Raw genomic sequence first — 18,736 nt, forward strand, 5'->3', positions numbered from 1 at the left:
TAACTAAAAAGTCTGCATATTTTGTGATAATTCTTCTCCTTGCTCAGATTCTGGCTGGCTTCCTGCTAGTGACATACACAAGCATAAATCCACTTTACACTTGTACATGTCCTTGTTCTTGGTTATTGCAGAGGATGGTAGCATCTTCCATCCTTCACAATGACCCAAGTCCCCTGAGGATAATTGATTTTGCTGTAAAAACCTTCTTGAACAGCTATTCCAAGGCTGGTGGAAAGCATGGGGGGAACTGAAGAAGTGCCTGGCAATGCTCCAGGGCCAGACGCAAACCAATGGCATAATTTCCCAAGACCTTCATGGACAGGGGTGTAAGATGCCATTCGTTTGCATCTGGCTATGGGACGTAACAATACAAATCTCCAAACCCTCCCACACTCTTTCTACAGAAGTCACAGAATAGCTATTCAGGAAGGCTCTTACAGCAAAATTGTGAGGCCTAGGGTAGTAGTTGGGGAACCATACCGGAGTACCACCAGCAGACTTCTTATGCTACGCTGAGCAATACAGGACCTTGTAAATTTCTGAGGATTTTTGATATTCCTGTAAAAAACAACAACAAAGTACTCATGCTTCTTATCCTAGAACATAATTTTGACCTTTGCAGTGTGGTGGTTTCAGTGTTTTAATTTATCTCATTTTGTAGTTCTTTTAAAGGACTAGCATTTTAAGCAATCACATTTTTATTCATTCGGTAGCCATGCTGCTGCTGTAACATGGAGGCAGACCTCCGCTAGACTGCGAAATGAAGCAGTCCATAAAACAGAGCTTAGTCTTTCAGCTTCTGAGGGACTTGGTGAGGGTGCACTGGTGTCCTGCTTTGAAGAGTAGAATAGTCCTCTGTTTAAAGGGTGGTCTGGTAAGAGGACTCTGTAGGAACCATCTATTCCAAAGGCTGTAAGAACACATGGAGCCAAGGGAAGAGGGGCCTTGAAGTGGCCCATCAAGCTATCTGATGGGACCTCCTGTCATAGAATCATAGAAATGTAGAGTTGGATGTAGTCCAGTCTGCTCCCACTGTAGGAATCTACTCATAAAGAGTATGTAGAGATCTTGTGGATTTAAGTCTATGAAAGCTTGTGCTGCCAACTTCTTCTTTCCATTAGTCTCAAAGATGCTACGAGTTCTCTCCTCATACTGATTCTACAGACTAATACAGCTATATCTTTGAATTTTCCTGCTACAGAGACAGCCATCCAGCCTCTGTTTAAAACCTCCAATGAAGGAGAGCTCACCACCTTCTGAGGTACTCTGTACCGTTGTCGAACAGGAATTACAAATAGGAAATTCCTCATAATATTCTTGATAACATTCACTGTGCAAACGATGTTATGGCACAAGGTTTTGTAGACTTGGGTTCCTAGTCTACGAGTCACCCGCTATCTGGGGTGCAGCGATTCCACTCTGCATACTGGTTGAGGTCCAACATCTGCACAGTATATCATACATAAATAACCACCAGTGGAATTACATGCCACTTGCTTTCTGCAATCCCTATACTGGATACCATTTTAGCACAACATATGGGGCTCACTGCTAAATGTGCATAGCTAATAACTCATTGCACAATTGCAAGGTGCAGTGAGTTGTGATGCACGTTGGATTGTCTTCTGAACTGGGCTTCTGTCTGCTTACAAAATGTGCAGAAGCTCATTGCTGATTGGATGCCTCCTCTTGGTATGCATTGGTACATGTTCCTCATGTGAACTCCACTTCCACTCCATCAGCTGTATATGACCATTGCACAGTGTCTAGTAAAAACATTATGCACATGCAACACAACTAATACCTGTGAGCATCACTAATAGGATGCTTCCCATTGTATCCCAAAGTTTATACAGTCTGCCCTCTTTATCCACAGATCTAAGCTTCCATGTCATGAAAATATTACAAATATATATAGACATTCCAAATAGCAACGCTTGATTTTGCCTTTTTATTTAAGGGACACCATTTTACTACCTATTGTATTTAATGGGACTTGAGCATCTACGGATTTTGATATCCCTGGTGATTCTTAGAACCAAACCCCAGCGGATAGCACTGCACAGTCACCAGAGCCCAGATTATGCAGTAAGAGCCCCGAAGAAGGTCCCTTTCACACTATACAGAAACTGAACAACTGAACAACATTCACAACCACCTCCATTCCTTCCCACTACACCATTTCAAGATCTAACTTCACTCCAGCTTCATATAAGGCCAGGTTCTGCTTCCCACATTGTGAACATCTTTAACTCACTCTCAGAAGTGTCAGAAATGCAGCAAGAAGAGCATTCTCCTCTCTGACCCTTGATATCTCTTCCTCCTTTGGGTGAAAGGCATGACTGAGTCCCTAAGGAGATGGGCTGTTTAAAAAGGAATTATATCAGTGTTTTTCTCTTTATCATCAATCGCCAGGCACGTACGTGCTATTAGACATGACCCATCAGGGCTGTCAGTAGTTGCCTTTCTTGGCTCATTCTTATCTTGAGTAGAGTTTGCAAGAATTGCCTCTGCTGCAGTAACAAAGGCACAAGTAAGTTCCTGCTCAGAACTCATTCCCTTTGCAAGGTAACCATACATTTTTTAAAATCCCCTTTATAGCTACAGGGATACAGCTTCAATAAATGATGGGGAAGGAACATTACAGGGCTCCAGGGCTGACTTTTCCTGCTGGTTCATAGCCTGTTGTAAGCAGAAGAATATGCGTATATCAGTCATGGCTAACTTTTCTTAAGTTGAGGGAGGGGAGGTTGAGTCCCCTCTGGGTTTTAGTCCAAACTTTAAAAGTGCTATCCAGTACAATGAAACTATTTTAGAGATCGAGTTCAACCCCTGGATAGCTCCTTTGAAATCTGGGCTAAAATCTGAAGTAGAAACACTGTTCCTCTAACATTGGTGCCACCTGCTGCCACTGCTGTGCTACATATCACAGATCAGCAGCTTGTAATGCTCATTTTTTAAAAAAGAAAAACACTAAAAGTAACTAACTTAGCTACCTGTGAGAAACAGAGGAAAGGTTAAGAATTACTTCTTGAAAAATGCAACTATTATGGCAATGTTGATCAATCCTTTTTTTTTCTTCATAGGAAGAGAAACAAAAAGTAGTGGTTAATGCAATGAGATGTTTGGGTAATGAGTCATGACAACAAATTAACTTTCCAGAAGTAACTTTCCAAGCATATCCACAGATGATTCTTCAGAAAAGGCAGTGTTCAGCATTCTAGTTTCCATTTCTATTCGTGCAGTCTTATTTCTTATTAATAGGTAGCTTTGAGGCAAAATTCAGCTAGCATTCTGTTAGTGACATATGTATTCATAAGACATGCGCAACAGACTATTGGGTTGGCAGCAGCAGAAGTGGAATTGCATTTACAGCAACATTGCACATTGAAGTTATTCGCACTGTGCACTGCAGTTGTGCATTGTGAATTGCAGTTATGCATTGTGCAGCATGGTTGTACACACCTTCAAGTCTCCTGTCGATTTATGCCAGCCCCATGAATTTCATAGGGTTCTTTTAGGCAAATACTCAGAAGTGGACTTGCCAATTCCTTCTTCTAAAATCTAGCCTACAGCAACTGGGATTCATTGGCAGTCTCCAGTCCAAGTACTAGAATTATAGAGTTGGAAGAGACCACAAGGGCCATCCAGTCTAGCCCTGCTTAGCTTCCAAGATCAGACAGAATCTGGTGCCTTTAGGGTGTTTAAGCCCTACAGGGTCAACAATATATCCGTTGATAAATGCTTTTCTTCAGCTGGCAGGCTTGCTGTGCCAAGGGTTCCTGTTTAGAGGCAGGAGTAAAGAAAGGTTGAACCCATCTGCCTTGTAAATTATCAACTGGGGCTTAGCATGGGACAGAAGCAAAGATGGCTAGAAAGGGGGAATCTCTGCCAACTTGAACTGTCACTATCATCAGTAGTGCCAAGGAGCAAAGGAGCTGGCCAGAGCGATGGTAGAGAGGCAGCTTGAGATTGCATTACTCTTAGATTGCCTGGAAATCTAACATTTGAGTAAGCTTTTTTTGGAGAAAAGGCAAACCCACCCCCTCCATTTTTTTTCCCACCAACAACATATGGAAATTTTTATAACCGCAACAGTGAACCTACTACTGTGACTGATAAGAGTCTACATTGGAAAGGTCTTCATCATCACTTGGTGTTGTTGCCATTTTAGGCACATGGTGGTCACAGCGGTCAGTGGTGATCAACTCCAGTTTATGTCGATCCTATTGCAATATTTTCTTGGTGGAGGTGGTTTGCCCTTGCCTTCCTGCAAGGCTGAGAGAGTGTGACCTGCCCAAAGTCACCTTGTGGGTTTCCATGGCTGAGCGGTGATTCCATCCCAGAGTCTTATTCCAACATTTAAACCACTACACCTTTCTGGCTGCCTAATCCACACTCGCTATCCAATCCTTTTAACTGGAGATACCTATCACTGTTAGCCTTTGGCTGGCAGTTCTTTCATCTGCTTTGCTGAAGGAGACTTTGTGTTCTGTCCTTGTGATTTGATATGGTACATCCTTGGAAAACTTTTATAAATGTAAACCTTACTCCCACCTCATGATGTTCCTTTGGATCTTCTTCTCTCCATCAGTAGCTGCTTGGATGATTCCTGGCCACTTTGCTATAATGAGGAGTTACTTTCTAGTTACAATTAAAAATTGTCTCAGAGAGTTCTGTAGCTGTCCAGGTTATGTGAAGAGAGAACCAGGACCTGTTTTTCTCTTCTATTTCCACAGTTACCACTTTGAAAGGGTTGTGTGCTTTCAATTTTATGTTCAGAATCTTTTGATCATTTAAAGAGGCTGTTACAAAGGAGGGGAGGGATGTTTTAAAGAAGCCCATCCATTAAAACCTTCCGGCATTAAAAACAGTTGAACAAATTATAGTAGATAATTGTCCAAAAGATGTGGCTTTTGTACCAACAGGCAATATTTGACCATGGGGCAAGTTATCATCTTGTAACAATGTGTGTGAAAATGAGCTTTCAGCCAGCCTTTAAAACATGCAGAGAGATAGACGCTCCAATCTAGAAGCCTGTAAGCCAAAATTTATTCTTATTGTTGCCTCCCCAAATAGGCCTGTGCTCTGTATTCAGTCTGGAATGGTTTTGAGCAACGGCTTTGACACCCCCTGCCCTCTTGGCATTTTTTAAAATTTCAAATGAAAAAGCAACAGAGTTCCAGCCTCCTGTAGCAGAATAAAATTCTCAGCATTATGCCGACTGTCATCTTAGATCTCCCTGGTTCAATTTATGTAATATCGTGCTGCACAATAGGAAATGGAGAAAGAGGCCTCTTCATCATTTTTAAAGGAGCCTCACCTTTCCACTTTCTTCAAAAACAAATACATAAATAAGTATGGAAACTCTAAAATGTGCTGCCGGTTTAGCTGAGTAGTTGGTTCATGATGATGATGATGATGATGATGATGATGATGATGATGATTTCTTACCCGCATCTCCCCACGTTATCAGTTAAAACACATCGGTTAAAACACACATCAGTTTAAAAGGACAAATAAGATGTGCACATAGCGAAACAATCCACATCTAAAATTCATCATTTAAAATTCACAGTTTAAAAATCATCTGGATAAGCCTGCCAGGATAATGATAATTAAATGTAACGATAGAGACTCGAGGTGGGAATATATCATTCGCCAGGATTCCACATCAGCTACTCATAAGGCTGCATCCTCACTGCAGAAATAATCCAGTTTAACTGCCATGGCTCAGTGCTGTGGAATTCTGGGGTTTGTAGTTTGGTGTGGCACCAGAGTTTTCTGACAAAGAAGGCTAAGTACCTTATAAAACTACAAATCCCAGAATTCCATAACATTGAGCCATGGCACTTAAAGTCAGCCAACCTAGATTATTTCTGCAGTGCAGATGCAGCCTGAGTCTACGAAATCTAATAATACAACTTCTTTCATTTAGCCCATCTCAAAGCTGCTGCAAGATCCCATATTGCGAGATAAGAGATAAATTTATTTGTGTGTGGCACAATATCCATTGCAAAACATTCTGACAAAACAACGTGTCTAGTACAACAAGTCACCTAGCACAAGGTGACAAAATTACAATTGCATTAGATGGAAGATGAAAAAAGGTTAAAACCAAAAAACAAACAAAAGGTTACTGGGTAACAGGTGACTGGATAAAATATCAGACCAACAATAATAATGACAGCTACAATTCATCCCCTTTGCAAACCGCTGTTACTGTCTTCAAGACATAGCAGCAGATCTTTGGTGCTCCTGCTGCAAAGGTGGCAATCTTAAGTGTGATAGATTTAGAATGATGAGCCAACAAGTCACAAATAATATCAGGCAATGACCAATCCACCCTCACTTTCAAGAGACCTCCCAGGAAATGTGTGCTGGGGTCACAACTGATATACCTAAGTACTTTCCCCTTAACTCTGAAGGAAACATCATTCATCATCCTGTGCTCCGATTATTGGCAGAATGGGCCTCCTTCTCCCCATACAGTGGATGCTCAGTGAACTAGGTTTGGGGGGAAGTTACAATCATGACTACAGTGTCAAAACTGTAACTCAGTAGCAATCATGAATATGGAACATATTATGGATGAATTCAAAGATATAGCCATGTTAGTCTGTAGAATCACTAGGTAGAGAGATCTTGCAGCACCTTTGAGACTAACTGAAAGAAAGAAACTGGCAGCATAAGCTTTCCTAGGTTTCAGTCTACTTCCTCAGATGCATTTGGTGGAGTGGAAGCCAGGCACAGATATATATATGACAATGGTATGTGAAGATGTAAGTTCAAATTACAAATCCTTTGTGTATGGAAATGAAGTTGCAGATCCAGTTTTAATGATGGTTGTCCGTGCACAAAGGCATAGGAAACTGGTCTTTGTTGATGGAGATGAACTGGCAGATCCAATTTTGCCATGGGACTAGCCTGTGGTGAGGGGAATAGATGAATGTAGCCCCCCCCCTCCATGAGGATGGGGGTCAGATAGTGTTGAAGTGTGTGTAGTGAGTCAGGAAACCATTGTCTTTGTTCAGTCCATTGCTGAGGGACTGTCATTTGTGGATGAATTCCAGTTCTGCTGTTTCTCTTTCCAATCTACTTTTGTAGTTCTTTTGTTCAATGACCACTGTTCTGGACGAGTAACTGTTTCATATTCGTGACCAGAACAATCTAGACAACTGTTTCATATTCATGACCAGAATCTTGTATTGAGAAGATATGTATTGGGACAACAGCTAGCGCATTGGTGCCTGATGGACAACAGGACCAATCTGCATCAGTCCTGTTGTGCATCAGTCACAGTGGTCACTTTGCCAGCTCTGGTATGTAGTAAAGTAATAGCAGCCCTCATTAGTGATTAAGCTAATTTTCCTCTCCCCGCAAAAAGAAGTATTAATAATCTCTTTTACGGCTGAGGAATCTGTTAGGATCCAGCATTTTGGATAACTCCTATAAAGTTGAGAATAAACCCAGGAGCAGATTTTCCACTTGTGTAACATGGAAGCCAACGACTACCACTGGATTCCCCCTGGATCTCATACTTGGGAGCAGGATGGCTTTATTCAGAAGCAAGAGAGAAGTCAAACTCTTTTCCAGCTTGTTACATAAATTTTTCTGTATGTATGTATATGTGCCTTCAAGCTGCCTGTCGACTTAAGGCAACCCCATGAATTCCATAGTATTTTCTTAAGCACAGAATACTCAGAGGTGGTTTCGCCAGTTCCTCCCTCTGAAACAGAGCCTACAGCACCTGGTCTTCATTGGCAGTCTGCATCCAAGTACTAACCAGAGCTGACTCTGCTTGGCTTCCAAGATCAGACAGGATCTGGTGCCTTTAGAGTCTCTCCCTACAATATGGTGACCATTAAGTTAAAAACACACACACACACATTCCAGAGATGTGTTTTTGCTATCATGTCTAATTTGGCTCTTAGGAATATTTTCTCTTGTGCCATAGGCACAACAATTTTGCGTAGGATTGCATGAATCAGAGCAAGGAGATGCAGCAAAGAGTCTACTCCATGCCAACAGATTATAAAGCCCCACTGATGTGCTTAGGTGAACAATTTGGAATGGCAAATGTTTTCTGGGTCATTTCCATTGCTGGAAATGTAGGGGGTGGAAGATCTGACCTGCCTTTGAGTCAGCTCATTGCACTGCAGGAATAAGGGAACTCTTTGTATAAGGTGGTAGTAGATGTAAAAAAGTACAATTACACCCGACCCTTCCCATCTGCATGGGTTCAGCCCCCCCCCCCATCAGAAGGGGGGAAATGTGAATGGCTGTGTCCCATATTATTTAATGGACAATGGCATGTATGTGTCCATGTCAACATGTCCATGTACATGAATAATATAGCTTGTGCCAATACGCAGGCAATCGACTCTACAGATTGCTAGCCTGCTGATAGGAATGGTCCACTGTATATCCCACAGCTATATCCGCATAATGCCCCAATAGGATTCCAACCTGAAATGAATATCCCACAATTCCCCAACTGGAGAGGGACCCCTGTAGGATGGCCGTTCCAGATTAGCTGGATAAATTATTCTGTTATTGGATGGATACCCACTCTGACCATCCCTGTTCTTAAGCTGGTTGTTGTAAGTACCACTCAGTCTGCTCCAGGTTTTAAAGCTGATCTTAAAGGAGCTTTCCTAAGTGCTGAACTGGTTGGGGACCAAGGATTCAGAACCATGGATAACTCCTCTAAACCTGGAGTGGCTCCACTGCCCCACCAACATGGGAGCCACCAGCCACCACTGTCATTCAATGTGCTTTGAAGGCACAGGGATGGTGAGGAAGGTTGCTTGCTTTGTGAAGAGTACCAATCACTTGAGCAAAGCAATTGCCTGGCAACTGTTTGGGGGCCAGCTGGGATGTCTATGTAAATAAATCAGCAACGTTTCCAACACAGCCACACTCTGCAGCGCCAGTGTCTCTCCCACTAAGCGTGCAAGCCAGCCAGCCTGCTTGCCTGTGAGGTTTCCACCATCCCTTATCGCTTGCGGTGGGGAAACACAGCTGCGGTGCCAGCGTATCTCTGTGTCTCGAGAGCCTGTGATGGGGTCATGCCCTGGAAATTCCCTCTCTTTGCAAAACAAGAGGCAGAATGGCAAAATGATTCTGTTGCTTTTGTACTTAAAATGGGATAGGATTGCAACAGACTGAGCAAAAGCAGTAGACTGCCTTCTTTGCTATGTATGGCTGCCACTTAGTAGTGAGCTTAGTGGTTAGATGTTGCACTAGGGCTCTGTTGTATTTATGTTTCACTTTGAGGGTTCAGTGCAGGAATTCCATAGATTGTTCCAAAGCATGGTTGCCACTCAGTAGTGTGGCATTGTGAGAGTGTTCAGGACTCCGTTGCAGTTTGTTTCACTTTGAGCAAACAGTGTAGGATTGCCATAGAGTGTGCAAAAGCAGTAGACTGTCTTCTTTACTAAGTATGGCTGTCTTTTGGTAAGTAGTTCAGTGTAGTGGTAAAAGTGTTGGACTAGGACTGGTGCATCTAGATTTCAAATTCTCCCACTCAGCCATGTGGCTTCTTAGACAACTTTGCCCAGTTGCTCTCTCTTTCTCAACCTAATATACTTCAGAAGCAGTGTTGTGGAAATAAAGTACAATGAGGAGAGAAGAAATGTGTACACCAAGGGCTGAGTAGAAATCACAGATCTCCGGTCTCTCTTCTCCAGTCCTCAGGTGAAGGAGAAGAATCTCAGGACAGGAGCACTGCTTTGACATATGGTTGGTATATATATATTTATCCCTCATTGATTAGAATCAATGGCTGGAAACCTCTATCACTGTGTGTAACTTTATGTATACTTACCTTAATACCGGAGGCTCTAAGAAAGCCAGCTAGTGTAACAGGACACAGGTAAGAGTACCCTGATCCAGACCTACCATACACATTGGCACTCCCAAGCCAGTGTCTTGATTCACAAGGGGACTAATGTACAATAGGACCAATACACATTGGTCCCAATGTTCATCAGTCTCATTGCACATCAGTTCCATTCTTCATTGGTCACTTCACTAGTTTCCCTATATAGTAACATAACATCAGCCCTTTACTGCACTTGGATGTTATGGAACTGCCCGATTCTAATTCTTGAAGATATAAGTCCACCTACAAAGATGTAAGTCCCCAACAGGATTCCAGCCAGTGTTTTTTATTTGATCAGTAAGTTATGTGCAACTGTGGTTGATGTTTAAGATCCCATGCTTCCTGGCATTATCAGGGGACACCCCTTGTGATACCACCCATATAACATCATTTGGGCATGCCTTGTATGAAATCATAAGAGATATCTCCTTTGGGTTCAGGTTTTGGCCCTGAAATCATAGGACCTGTCCAGGAAAGCAGCCAAAGGGCTGATAAGGCAGCTAGTTCTCAAACAAACAAACCCCCTCCCAGCACAGCAAAGTCAGTGTAAGCTACACAGTCCTGGAGATTCACAGTAGTTCCACCAAAAGGGATTACCAAGAGAATTGTCAGACGGTCCGAGGTTCAGGGCAACAGATAGGCAGGTCGATAAAGCAGTCCAAGGTCAAGGTTTCCGGGTAGTCAAGACAAGAAGCCAAAGGAGCCAGAGACAGAGTCTTTCCTCTAAAAGAGTCAGATATCCACTGGCAAAGAACCACACATGCTCCAGGTGCTTAAGAAGGCAAGGAGCCGGCCTTCAGCTGTGTCTGATTACGAAGACGCTTCTGATAAAGCCTCCGAGATCTTCGAAGGCCCTCTCTTTCTGCTCGACGCTCCTTGAAGGTAGGCACACTGCCCAGATCTTCCTCCATGTCCACAGCCTCGGCACCAGGCAAACTTGACTGCTGAATCTCTGGAGGGGCCATAGACTCTGCTCCAGTAGAACTAGGGCCAGCCTCTGGCTCCTCCATTACAGGTTCAAGCCCCAGGGGCTCTGGCTCCTCCATTACAGGTTCAGGTCCCAGGGGCTCTAGCTCATCCTCTGAGTCCTCCAAGCCGTCCTCCAGGCTGGGCATGACAGGACCTGTGATACTTCTGGCCTGGCACTCTTAGGGCTGAGACATCTCTTTCAGCTCAAAGGCCACATTCAATTTCAGAGAAGTGCTTATGGACCATATATCCAGTGGTGGGCAGGACCAAAGGCAACAGAATGCAACCAAAAATAACTGCATCTTTCAGCTGAAAGCTCTTGGTGATGGTAACTAAGCCTTTGGAGAGGCATTTTGATCTTTCAGAATTGGATGTACCCACACAAAAGCAGGCCACCTGTTAGTGGCATATGGATGCTTCAATCTACCTTATGCCTGTGTATGTTTGTTTTCAATGCGGAAGTTTGTATTCCGTTCCTCCTTCTGCACCAACCAAAGGAACTCCCTGAACTCACATGCAGCCACACCATGACTATTCTGTGCCTGGTATGTGTGTGTGTGTTGAATCAAAGTGTCTGGCTATGTCCCTGTAGTCAGACACAATATGATTACATCTTTTACTGAGGCCTCTGGAGGATCTCAGTGGACTACAGCAGAAGATGTAATCCTTTCATGTCCTGACTATGAGGAGGCCTCTGGAGGATCTCAGTGGACTACAGCAGAAGATGTAATCCTTTCATGTCCTGACTATGAGGACATAGCCAGACGCTTTGAAGATCTTCCCCACACTCTTTGGTAGGCCCAGGCCATGGGGGGGGGGGTTGCAAGTAGTAAATGGCCAGGGGGCAGTAAATGGCCAGATGTAGTGTAAGTTTCACATGCAGAACTACTATGCTACACCTGACCATATAAGATTCTGGCCATAAACTGGTAAACCATGGTGGTGTCATGGAGAAGGGAACATAGTTTTCTATGGACGTCAAGAGGGCCAGACTAGGATCCCAGGAAGGTGTAATTCAGACTCAAGCCTCACGTTCCCCATCAGGTGTTTTGTTTGTGTAACACTGGGTAGACTTTGTGTCTTCCTCGGCACTGAATGTAACTGTATGTATGCATGCAGGGGTGGATGGGTGAGTGGACACACTGGGTTCATGGAATGGAATTGCAAGTTATGGTGAGAATCAAAAACGTGATCTGACTCATCTGAAAGTCATTGCCAACCTCTATTGCTTATTTGTGAACACTAAGCTCTCTCACAGGAGAGATTCAGTCAGGCCTGAAGGTATTAACTGATCTATAAAACAACACACCGAGGCTGCCTATGAAAGCTGAATCCACCATGAGGGGAAACCCTGCTAGTTCCTTCCCTTGTGGTTGAGATGACAAAGAGACTGTGGGCCATTTTCTCAAAACAGATGGGGTGTGTGTGTGTGATGTGGAGATGGGATTCTGATGTTGATGACAGTGATGGTGAGTAGCAGTTCCAGCATCAAAACCAACAGCAGTACCAGTACTAGTACCTATACCCTGCAAGTGATCTAAAAATATAAAAGATGCCATCAAACAATATTCAGTGCTTAAATCAATAAGAGCCAGTGTGATGTAGTGGTTGCAGCAGTGGACTATGACTTCAAGAAACCAGGGTTTGAATCTCCGCTCAGCCATGGAAATCCACTGAGTGATCTTGGGCAAGTCACCTTCTCTCAGCCTCAGAAGAAGGCAGTGGTAAACCTTCTAGAAATAAATTTTGCCAAGGAAACTATAGGATAGGGTTTCCATAAGTTAGAATTGACTGGATGATACTTAACAAATGTAGCAACAAATCATAAAAAGATGACATATGAAATAAATGTCAGTATGGTACGTGAATGTAAATGGTATGTGAAAATAAATCAAATCTAGACTGGAATTAATAAGACCAAGCTACTGTCTTGAAAGCCCACCTGCAGCCATATCAACTTGCCCGAGTCTTAAGATCAGGTCCAGAGTTCTGTTCATTTGGCTGCTGCTAGCATGGAGTTGGGACAGGGAACAAGGGCTTCTTTCTGGTGGGCCTATATTTGTGGAATTCCCCTTTGACCCATCTTTAGTTAAGGTAAAGCAAGCCTGAGTGTAGTGGTCTGAGCAATGGACTCTGGAGTCCAGGGTTGGAATGTCCATTCAACCATGGAAACCAAACAAGTGATATTGGGGAAACCACACTCTCTCAGCTTCAGAGGAAGGCAAAGGCAAGCCCCCTCAGAACAAATCTTGCCAAGAAAACCTCACAATGCATTTACTTTAGGTTCTCCATAAGTCGGAAATGATGTGAAGGCACACAACAACAACATTTTTTACATTTTATCTGGCTGGCTTTTGAATTCTAAATTTGAATTCTGACTGTTGTGATTTTTTTAACATTTGGTTAATGTTTTTGTGCTGTTGTTCATTTGACAGGGGTGTGTGTGTTAACATTTTGAAGAGTGGCCTACAAGACTGAAGATTGAAAAATTTATTATTTATTATTATTATTAACCTTTATTTATGAAGCGCTGTAAATTTACACAGCGCTGTACATGCAATCTTTTTAGTTAGACGGTTCCCTGCCCTCAGGCTTACAATCTAAAAAGACATGACACAGAAGGAGAAGGGAGTGGTGACGGGAAAGGGTAAGAGGTCCAGCAGTTCCTCTCAACCTCCGAGGCCTGGACCAAGGCAGATACAGTACCTTTCTTTGCAGGCAGGTTCAGGTGTGTGGCCAGTAACCATTCACCGACAGTCTTGTCCATCATCACATCCAGCCTGAAAATGCTACTTTTTGGGACTATAATTCCCTGAGCTGGTTGGGGAATTCTGGGAGCTGTAGTCCAGCAAAGTAGCTTTTGCAAAATCAGTGCTCTGGTGCTCGCCTTGGTGTTGTTGCATGGTACATGCTTGATCATCCTCTCCCCAACTTTGGCTTCTCCTAGATTTTCCACATGACCTATGACCTGGCAAGTGCTGTGGTGCGGATTGTGAACTTGATCGGGATGATGCTCCTCCTGTGTCACTGGGACGGCTGCCTCCAGTTCTTGGTGCCCATGCTCCAGGACTTTCCTGATGACTGCTGGGTCTCACTGAATAAAATGGTGGTAAGTGCTTACCTACCCCACAACACTGTCTACAGGGTTGCCAGGACTGGCCTCTTTTGCACAACTCTTAAAAGTATTAAGTGTCTTTGATAGTTGTGCAGAAGTGGTAATTTCTCCAGGCATTGCTTTTCACACAACCAGCATCTGCTGAAATTCCCTCTTCAGCGCCACCATTAATGATACAGGAGCCCTAGCCAATATTTCACCTGGCAATTCTAAATATTCATAAACATACACTTGAACTAATACAGTTGGCCCTCCATATCTGCTGATTCTGCATCCACAGATTCAACCATCCATGGCTTGAACATACATTTTTAAAAGTATTGCAAAAACCAAACCTTGATTTTGCCATTTTATATAAGGGACTCTATTTTACTACGCTATTGTATATCATGGACTTCAGCATCCATGGATTTTGGTATTCACAGAGGGTCCTGGAACCAAACCCCAGCAGATACCAAGATACCATTGTACGTAGATCTTTCATTAATGCCATGGCATTAGTATATGTATTCCTTATATGCATTCTGTATATGTAAGGATTTAAAACCCACCTTCTTCATAATCCCCAAGACAGCTGATGACAGATCGCAACACTGCAAACCAGCATTCTGTTTATTTCAAAGATTTATACTCCACCTTTGGATCAAATTATCACGAGGATAGCCTACAACAAATTGCAATTACATCAGCAACAACAATGGATTATATTTACTTTTTAACATGTATATTCCACCCTTCTGGCATGTGAATGATCTCCAAGCCATCTTGCAAGAGATTGCAATCCTACAAAGAACAACCAGCCAGCAACCATTTGTAACTCTGGTAGAGACAATGGTTGCCTTTTGCCCATTGCATTTGCAGCCTCAAACCCTCTGACAGTGGAATGAGAGTGTTTCTAGCAGGAGAAAGATGAGAAAGTACCCCACAGTTCTGTTTTTGATGGCTAACTAGCTAAGCAAAATCCAGGTCAGCTAACTAAATCCAGGATTCTGCTTTACTGATCCTGCTGTAGCTGTATGTGCCTGTCTACCTACAACAGGCAAGGTAAACAGCAGCTGTCTCCAAAATTCCTTATTGAGCATGTGGGAACATCAAAACAGAAAGCAGAAAAAAGGTAATCCTAAATCAGATGTCCTCAACATATAAGTAAAACATAGATCTATGTATTTGCGTGAAATCTTGCATGAAAACCCCATGATAAGTTCACCTTAGGCTCACCACAAGTTGGAAATGACTTGAAGGTACATGACAACAAAATCACCCCTGGATGCATTTTGGAAGTAGGTTACAAGTGGTATCTAGAAGGTTCAGTTCTTTTTAACCTATGCAAGGTTTACCTGATTTGGTTGCTTCATTTCACTGGTGCATATTGTTAGTTCTGAATAAAAAGTTGACCAAAACATGTTGAACTGTTGTGGTTTAGGAACCTATCCCTATTCTTTCCATCTTATTTCTGTCTCTGGTACCAAATGTTCTGATAAAGAAGTAAAACCCAGGAATACATCTGCTTTGTTAACTGAGGTATACTAGTACGTGAATTCCTACAGAGCAAATATTTTCACAAATTGATTTAGACATAAAAATTGCTATTGTATACCTCCAGCTGTCTCAGTCCGGCAGGAGCAGACCCAGTTAATCTGCTGTTAATCTGCTTTTCAGCAGCTTGTAAAATGTCCCAGTTTCTCTCTCCTCCTCCCATGCCCCCTTTTGTCCCCTGTTGCTGCAAACCAAGTTCAAGTTCCCTTCTCAGTAAGTTCAGGCCAACACAAACTGCTACAGCCTCACAAAGCTCATGTGTTCTTCCTTGTTAATAACATTTCCCTTCTTGATGGTATACTGATGTTTCTTGGTCGCATGTGTCCTGGTTTTCATCTGTGAAATGTTGGAGGGTATACTGTTGTTGGAGAGCCAGCATGGTACAGTGGTTTGAGTGTTGGACTAGGACTCTGGAGACCAGGGTTTGATTCCCAGCTCAGCCATGAAACGTATTAGGTGATCTTGGGCAAGTTGTACACTCTCAGACTCAGGGGAAAGCAATGTTTCAGCAGCCTAGCCATCATTGCCAATGAACATGGATGATAAGTGTTGTAGTTCAGAAACCTTTGGAGGAACCTACTTGATCATCCTTGAATATCATACTTGATCATTTCTGAATGCAATTTTAGGCTGCATCAATAGTATCTAGATCAAGGGAAGTCATGGTGGACAATAAGGACAATTGTGAATAAAGAAAGGCAAGGCATATCTCAGTAATCGAAGTACTAGAGCCCCCTATCCCCAAAATAACACACAGTGCAAGAATCTGAATTTGTATCTTTAAAAAGAAAAAGAGCAAGCTAGATCAGGGCAAAATCACAGCCTATAAATATACTGTATTAGCTTTCCAGAGGAAAGAGGTTATGTGCAGCCTTTATGACTGGCAAGTGTCATGGCGGGCAGAATAAGAAAGAATGAAAGAAACAAGGCTAGCAGCGGGGATGGTAGCCTCTTAAATCTGAGTTTGTGATAATTCCCCCCCCCCCTCCTGTTGAGCTCTCTGCTGCAGGTCAAAGAATGTGTGGATTGTGTGAGCATTGCCTGGGGTGAAAGACCTGCCTGAAATCAGGAGATAAGTTTAGTTCTGTTAAGAAGTGAATGCATGAAAGAGGGAGGGGGAGATGCTACTCTCTGCCCTGGCCCAGCATCGAAATGGTCACCAAAATCCTGGAAACAGCACCTAGGGATGGTTTATACTTTAAATGACCTGGATCCTATTTGTACTTGAAAGCAGTACCTTTGGGAGACTACAGCTCACAAAATCCCCCAGCATTGGTCACATTGTCTGGGTGGCTCTGGGAGCTTTTGAAAAAGACCTTTGGTCTCTAGAGCAGCCAGATCTCAGAGCCTGGCTCTGACATTCAGAACATGGTGCCTCTTTTCCAGTCCTCAAGGTGGAAGAATCTCAGGGTAAGAATGCTGCCTTAAGAAGGATGTGGATATACATTTTCCTCATTTATTAGACTTGTTTTTTTATTATTTGAATGGCATACTGTGTGCAGCTGTAGTTGATGCTTAATGTAGCATGTTTATTGACACCACCAGCATCTGTCCTCTACGACCGTACCCTCCAACTGTCCTGATTTGTCAGGGATAGTCTCTAGTAATCCTCTGCCTTCCCACTGTTTAAAGTTGCGTTTAGAATGTCCCAGTTGCTCTCTCCTCCTCACGCCATCCTCCTTTGCCTCCACTTACTTCAATGGCTGCAGACTGAATTCAGCACTCCACAGTAGTTTGCATTCCACTAATTCAAAAGGCTGGAGAGGAAAAAAGAGGACCTTGTCCTTCCCAGGAGGCTCAGGCAAAGGCAGACTTCTGCAGCTTCTCATAGCTTGACTGTTCTTCATACCTTTTGCCATCTTGACCACATCCTGATGTTGCTTGCCCACATGTGTCCTGGTTTTCATCTGTGAAACATTGGAGGGTATGTGTGACATCAGACTTTTTCTTCCACCAGGGTCTAGACATTACAGGGAGCTGGGTCTAGGTCTCAGGTTTTGGAGCTGAAATCTCAGGCCTGAGATAGTCCTGGCATAGTAAACAATACTACTCACACCACTAAAAAATAGTGGCTGCCATGTTCTTGTAGTAACTGCTGCAAGCTCTATGTTTAATGAGGAATGTATGTTAAAAGCATATTTGGGACAATTTCCTCTTTCTTTCATGATAGGCAAGGAGGTAAAACAGGGCACCTTGGAGTAGTTTTTTGGCCCTATCTTCTGTCTGGACCGCCAAATATTCCCTTAAAATGAATTCTTCAAAATTGATTCCCTTTTCTATTAAAATTGTCTCCTTTCCGGGGAGCTGAGTGAGAGATGGAAACCTGAGTACTCTCAGGATGGTGTAAGATGAGCCTTAAAGGTATATTAAGACATTCTTAGCTCAAGCAATTTAGAGGGAGACGCGTTGGGCGCCTATTCAATGCCAACTAGCTTAGCCAATTCTAGAGCTTTGGACAGGCCATTATTGACATTGGCAGTAATGGAGAGTGACATTTGTCCTACTTAGGCATTCATTATTCATGGATAATGAGTGGAATTGCTCAGGGATGGATCCTCTCCCCCACCCAGATTATCCAAGGATAATGAATGCCTGAAGAGGATTGTCATCAAATATGTGATGAGCAGGCTTTGAAGATCATAGCCGGAATCCTGTTGGTGTCTTATGCATGCATAGCTTGCCCATTCGAAACAGTTGTCCAGTAAAGAATGTCTTCATTCAATTCAAAGTTGCAGAAGCAAAGTTGGTGCCATTGCCCAAGGATGTTCATGGGGCCTGCAGGTGTTTACAACACATCATATGCACGCATGTTTGGTTGCACATTTGCTGGCTTGGTTCAGTGTTGCAACATTGCAGAAAGAACACAACTGATGTGTTAACTCCACATGTAGTTGTTTACACTCCACAGCTTTGATATAGGATCACATTCCATGACTTATAATAGAAGGTTTTCTGCCTAGTTATTCTAACCTGCTTCCTCATTTTGTTCCATTTCATTAATTTGACACCTTGGCCCTCTCAGAAATGGGTTACATAAACTGAGACAATAAAAATTGCTCACACCTAGAATTCTGATAATTTACTTTGTTTGCATTCCCTTGGTACTTTGCCTGTTCTTTTCCTTTTGATGCCTAAACTTTGTTCCTTAATGCTTAGCTAACATTTTGAGTGCCTGCAATGCTAGAAATTTGGAGGAATTCATGCAGGGCAGAGTTATTATTGGAGAGGGC

The 18,736-nt window shown here is 43.0% G+C and overlaps 1 protein-coding gene across 1 annotated transcript in view; it reads left to right on the top strand.

The window, feature by feature from the left end:
- The window catches only part of HCN4 (hyperpolarization activated cyclic nucleotide gated potassium channel 4), a 120,472-nt gene that overhangs the window by 62,004 nt on the left and 39,732 nt on the right, over window positions 1-18,736 (top strand). Inside the window, exon 3 of the mRNA XM_089538686.1 lies at window positions 13,803-13,964. Within this exon, the coding sequence (XP_089394812.1) occupies window positions 13,803-13,964 (162 nt within the window). The remainder of the gene's footprint in view (window positions 1-13,802; window positions 13,965-18,736) is intronic.

Source organism: Sceloporus occidentalis, unplaced genomic scaffold (assembly GCF_023333645.1).
Source record: "Sceloporus occidentalis isolate IW3139 unplaced genomic scaffold, rSceOcc1.0.p SCAF_9, whole genome shotgun sequence".
Classification (NCBI taxonomy): domain Eukaryota; kingdom Metazoa; phylum Chordata; class Lepidosauria; order Squamata; family Phrynosomatidae; genus Sceloporus; species Sceloporus occidentalis.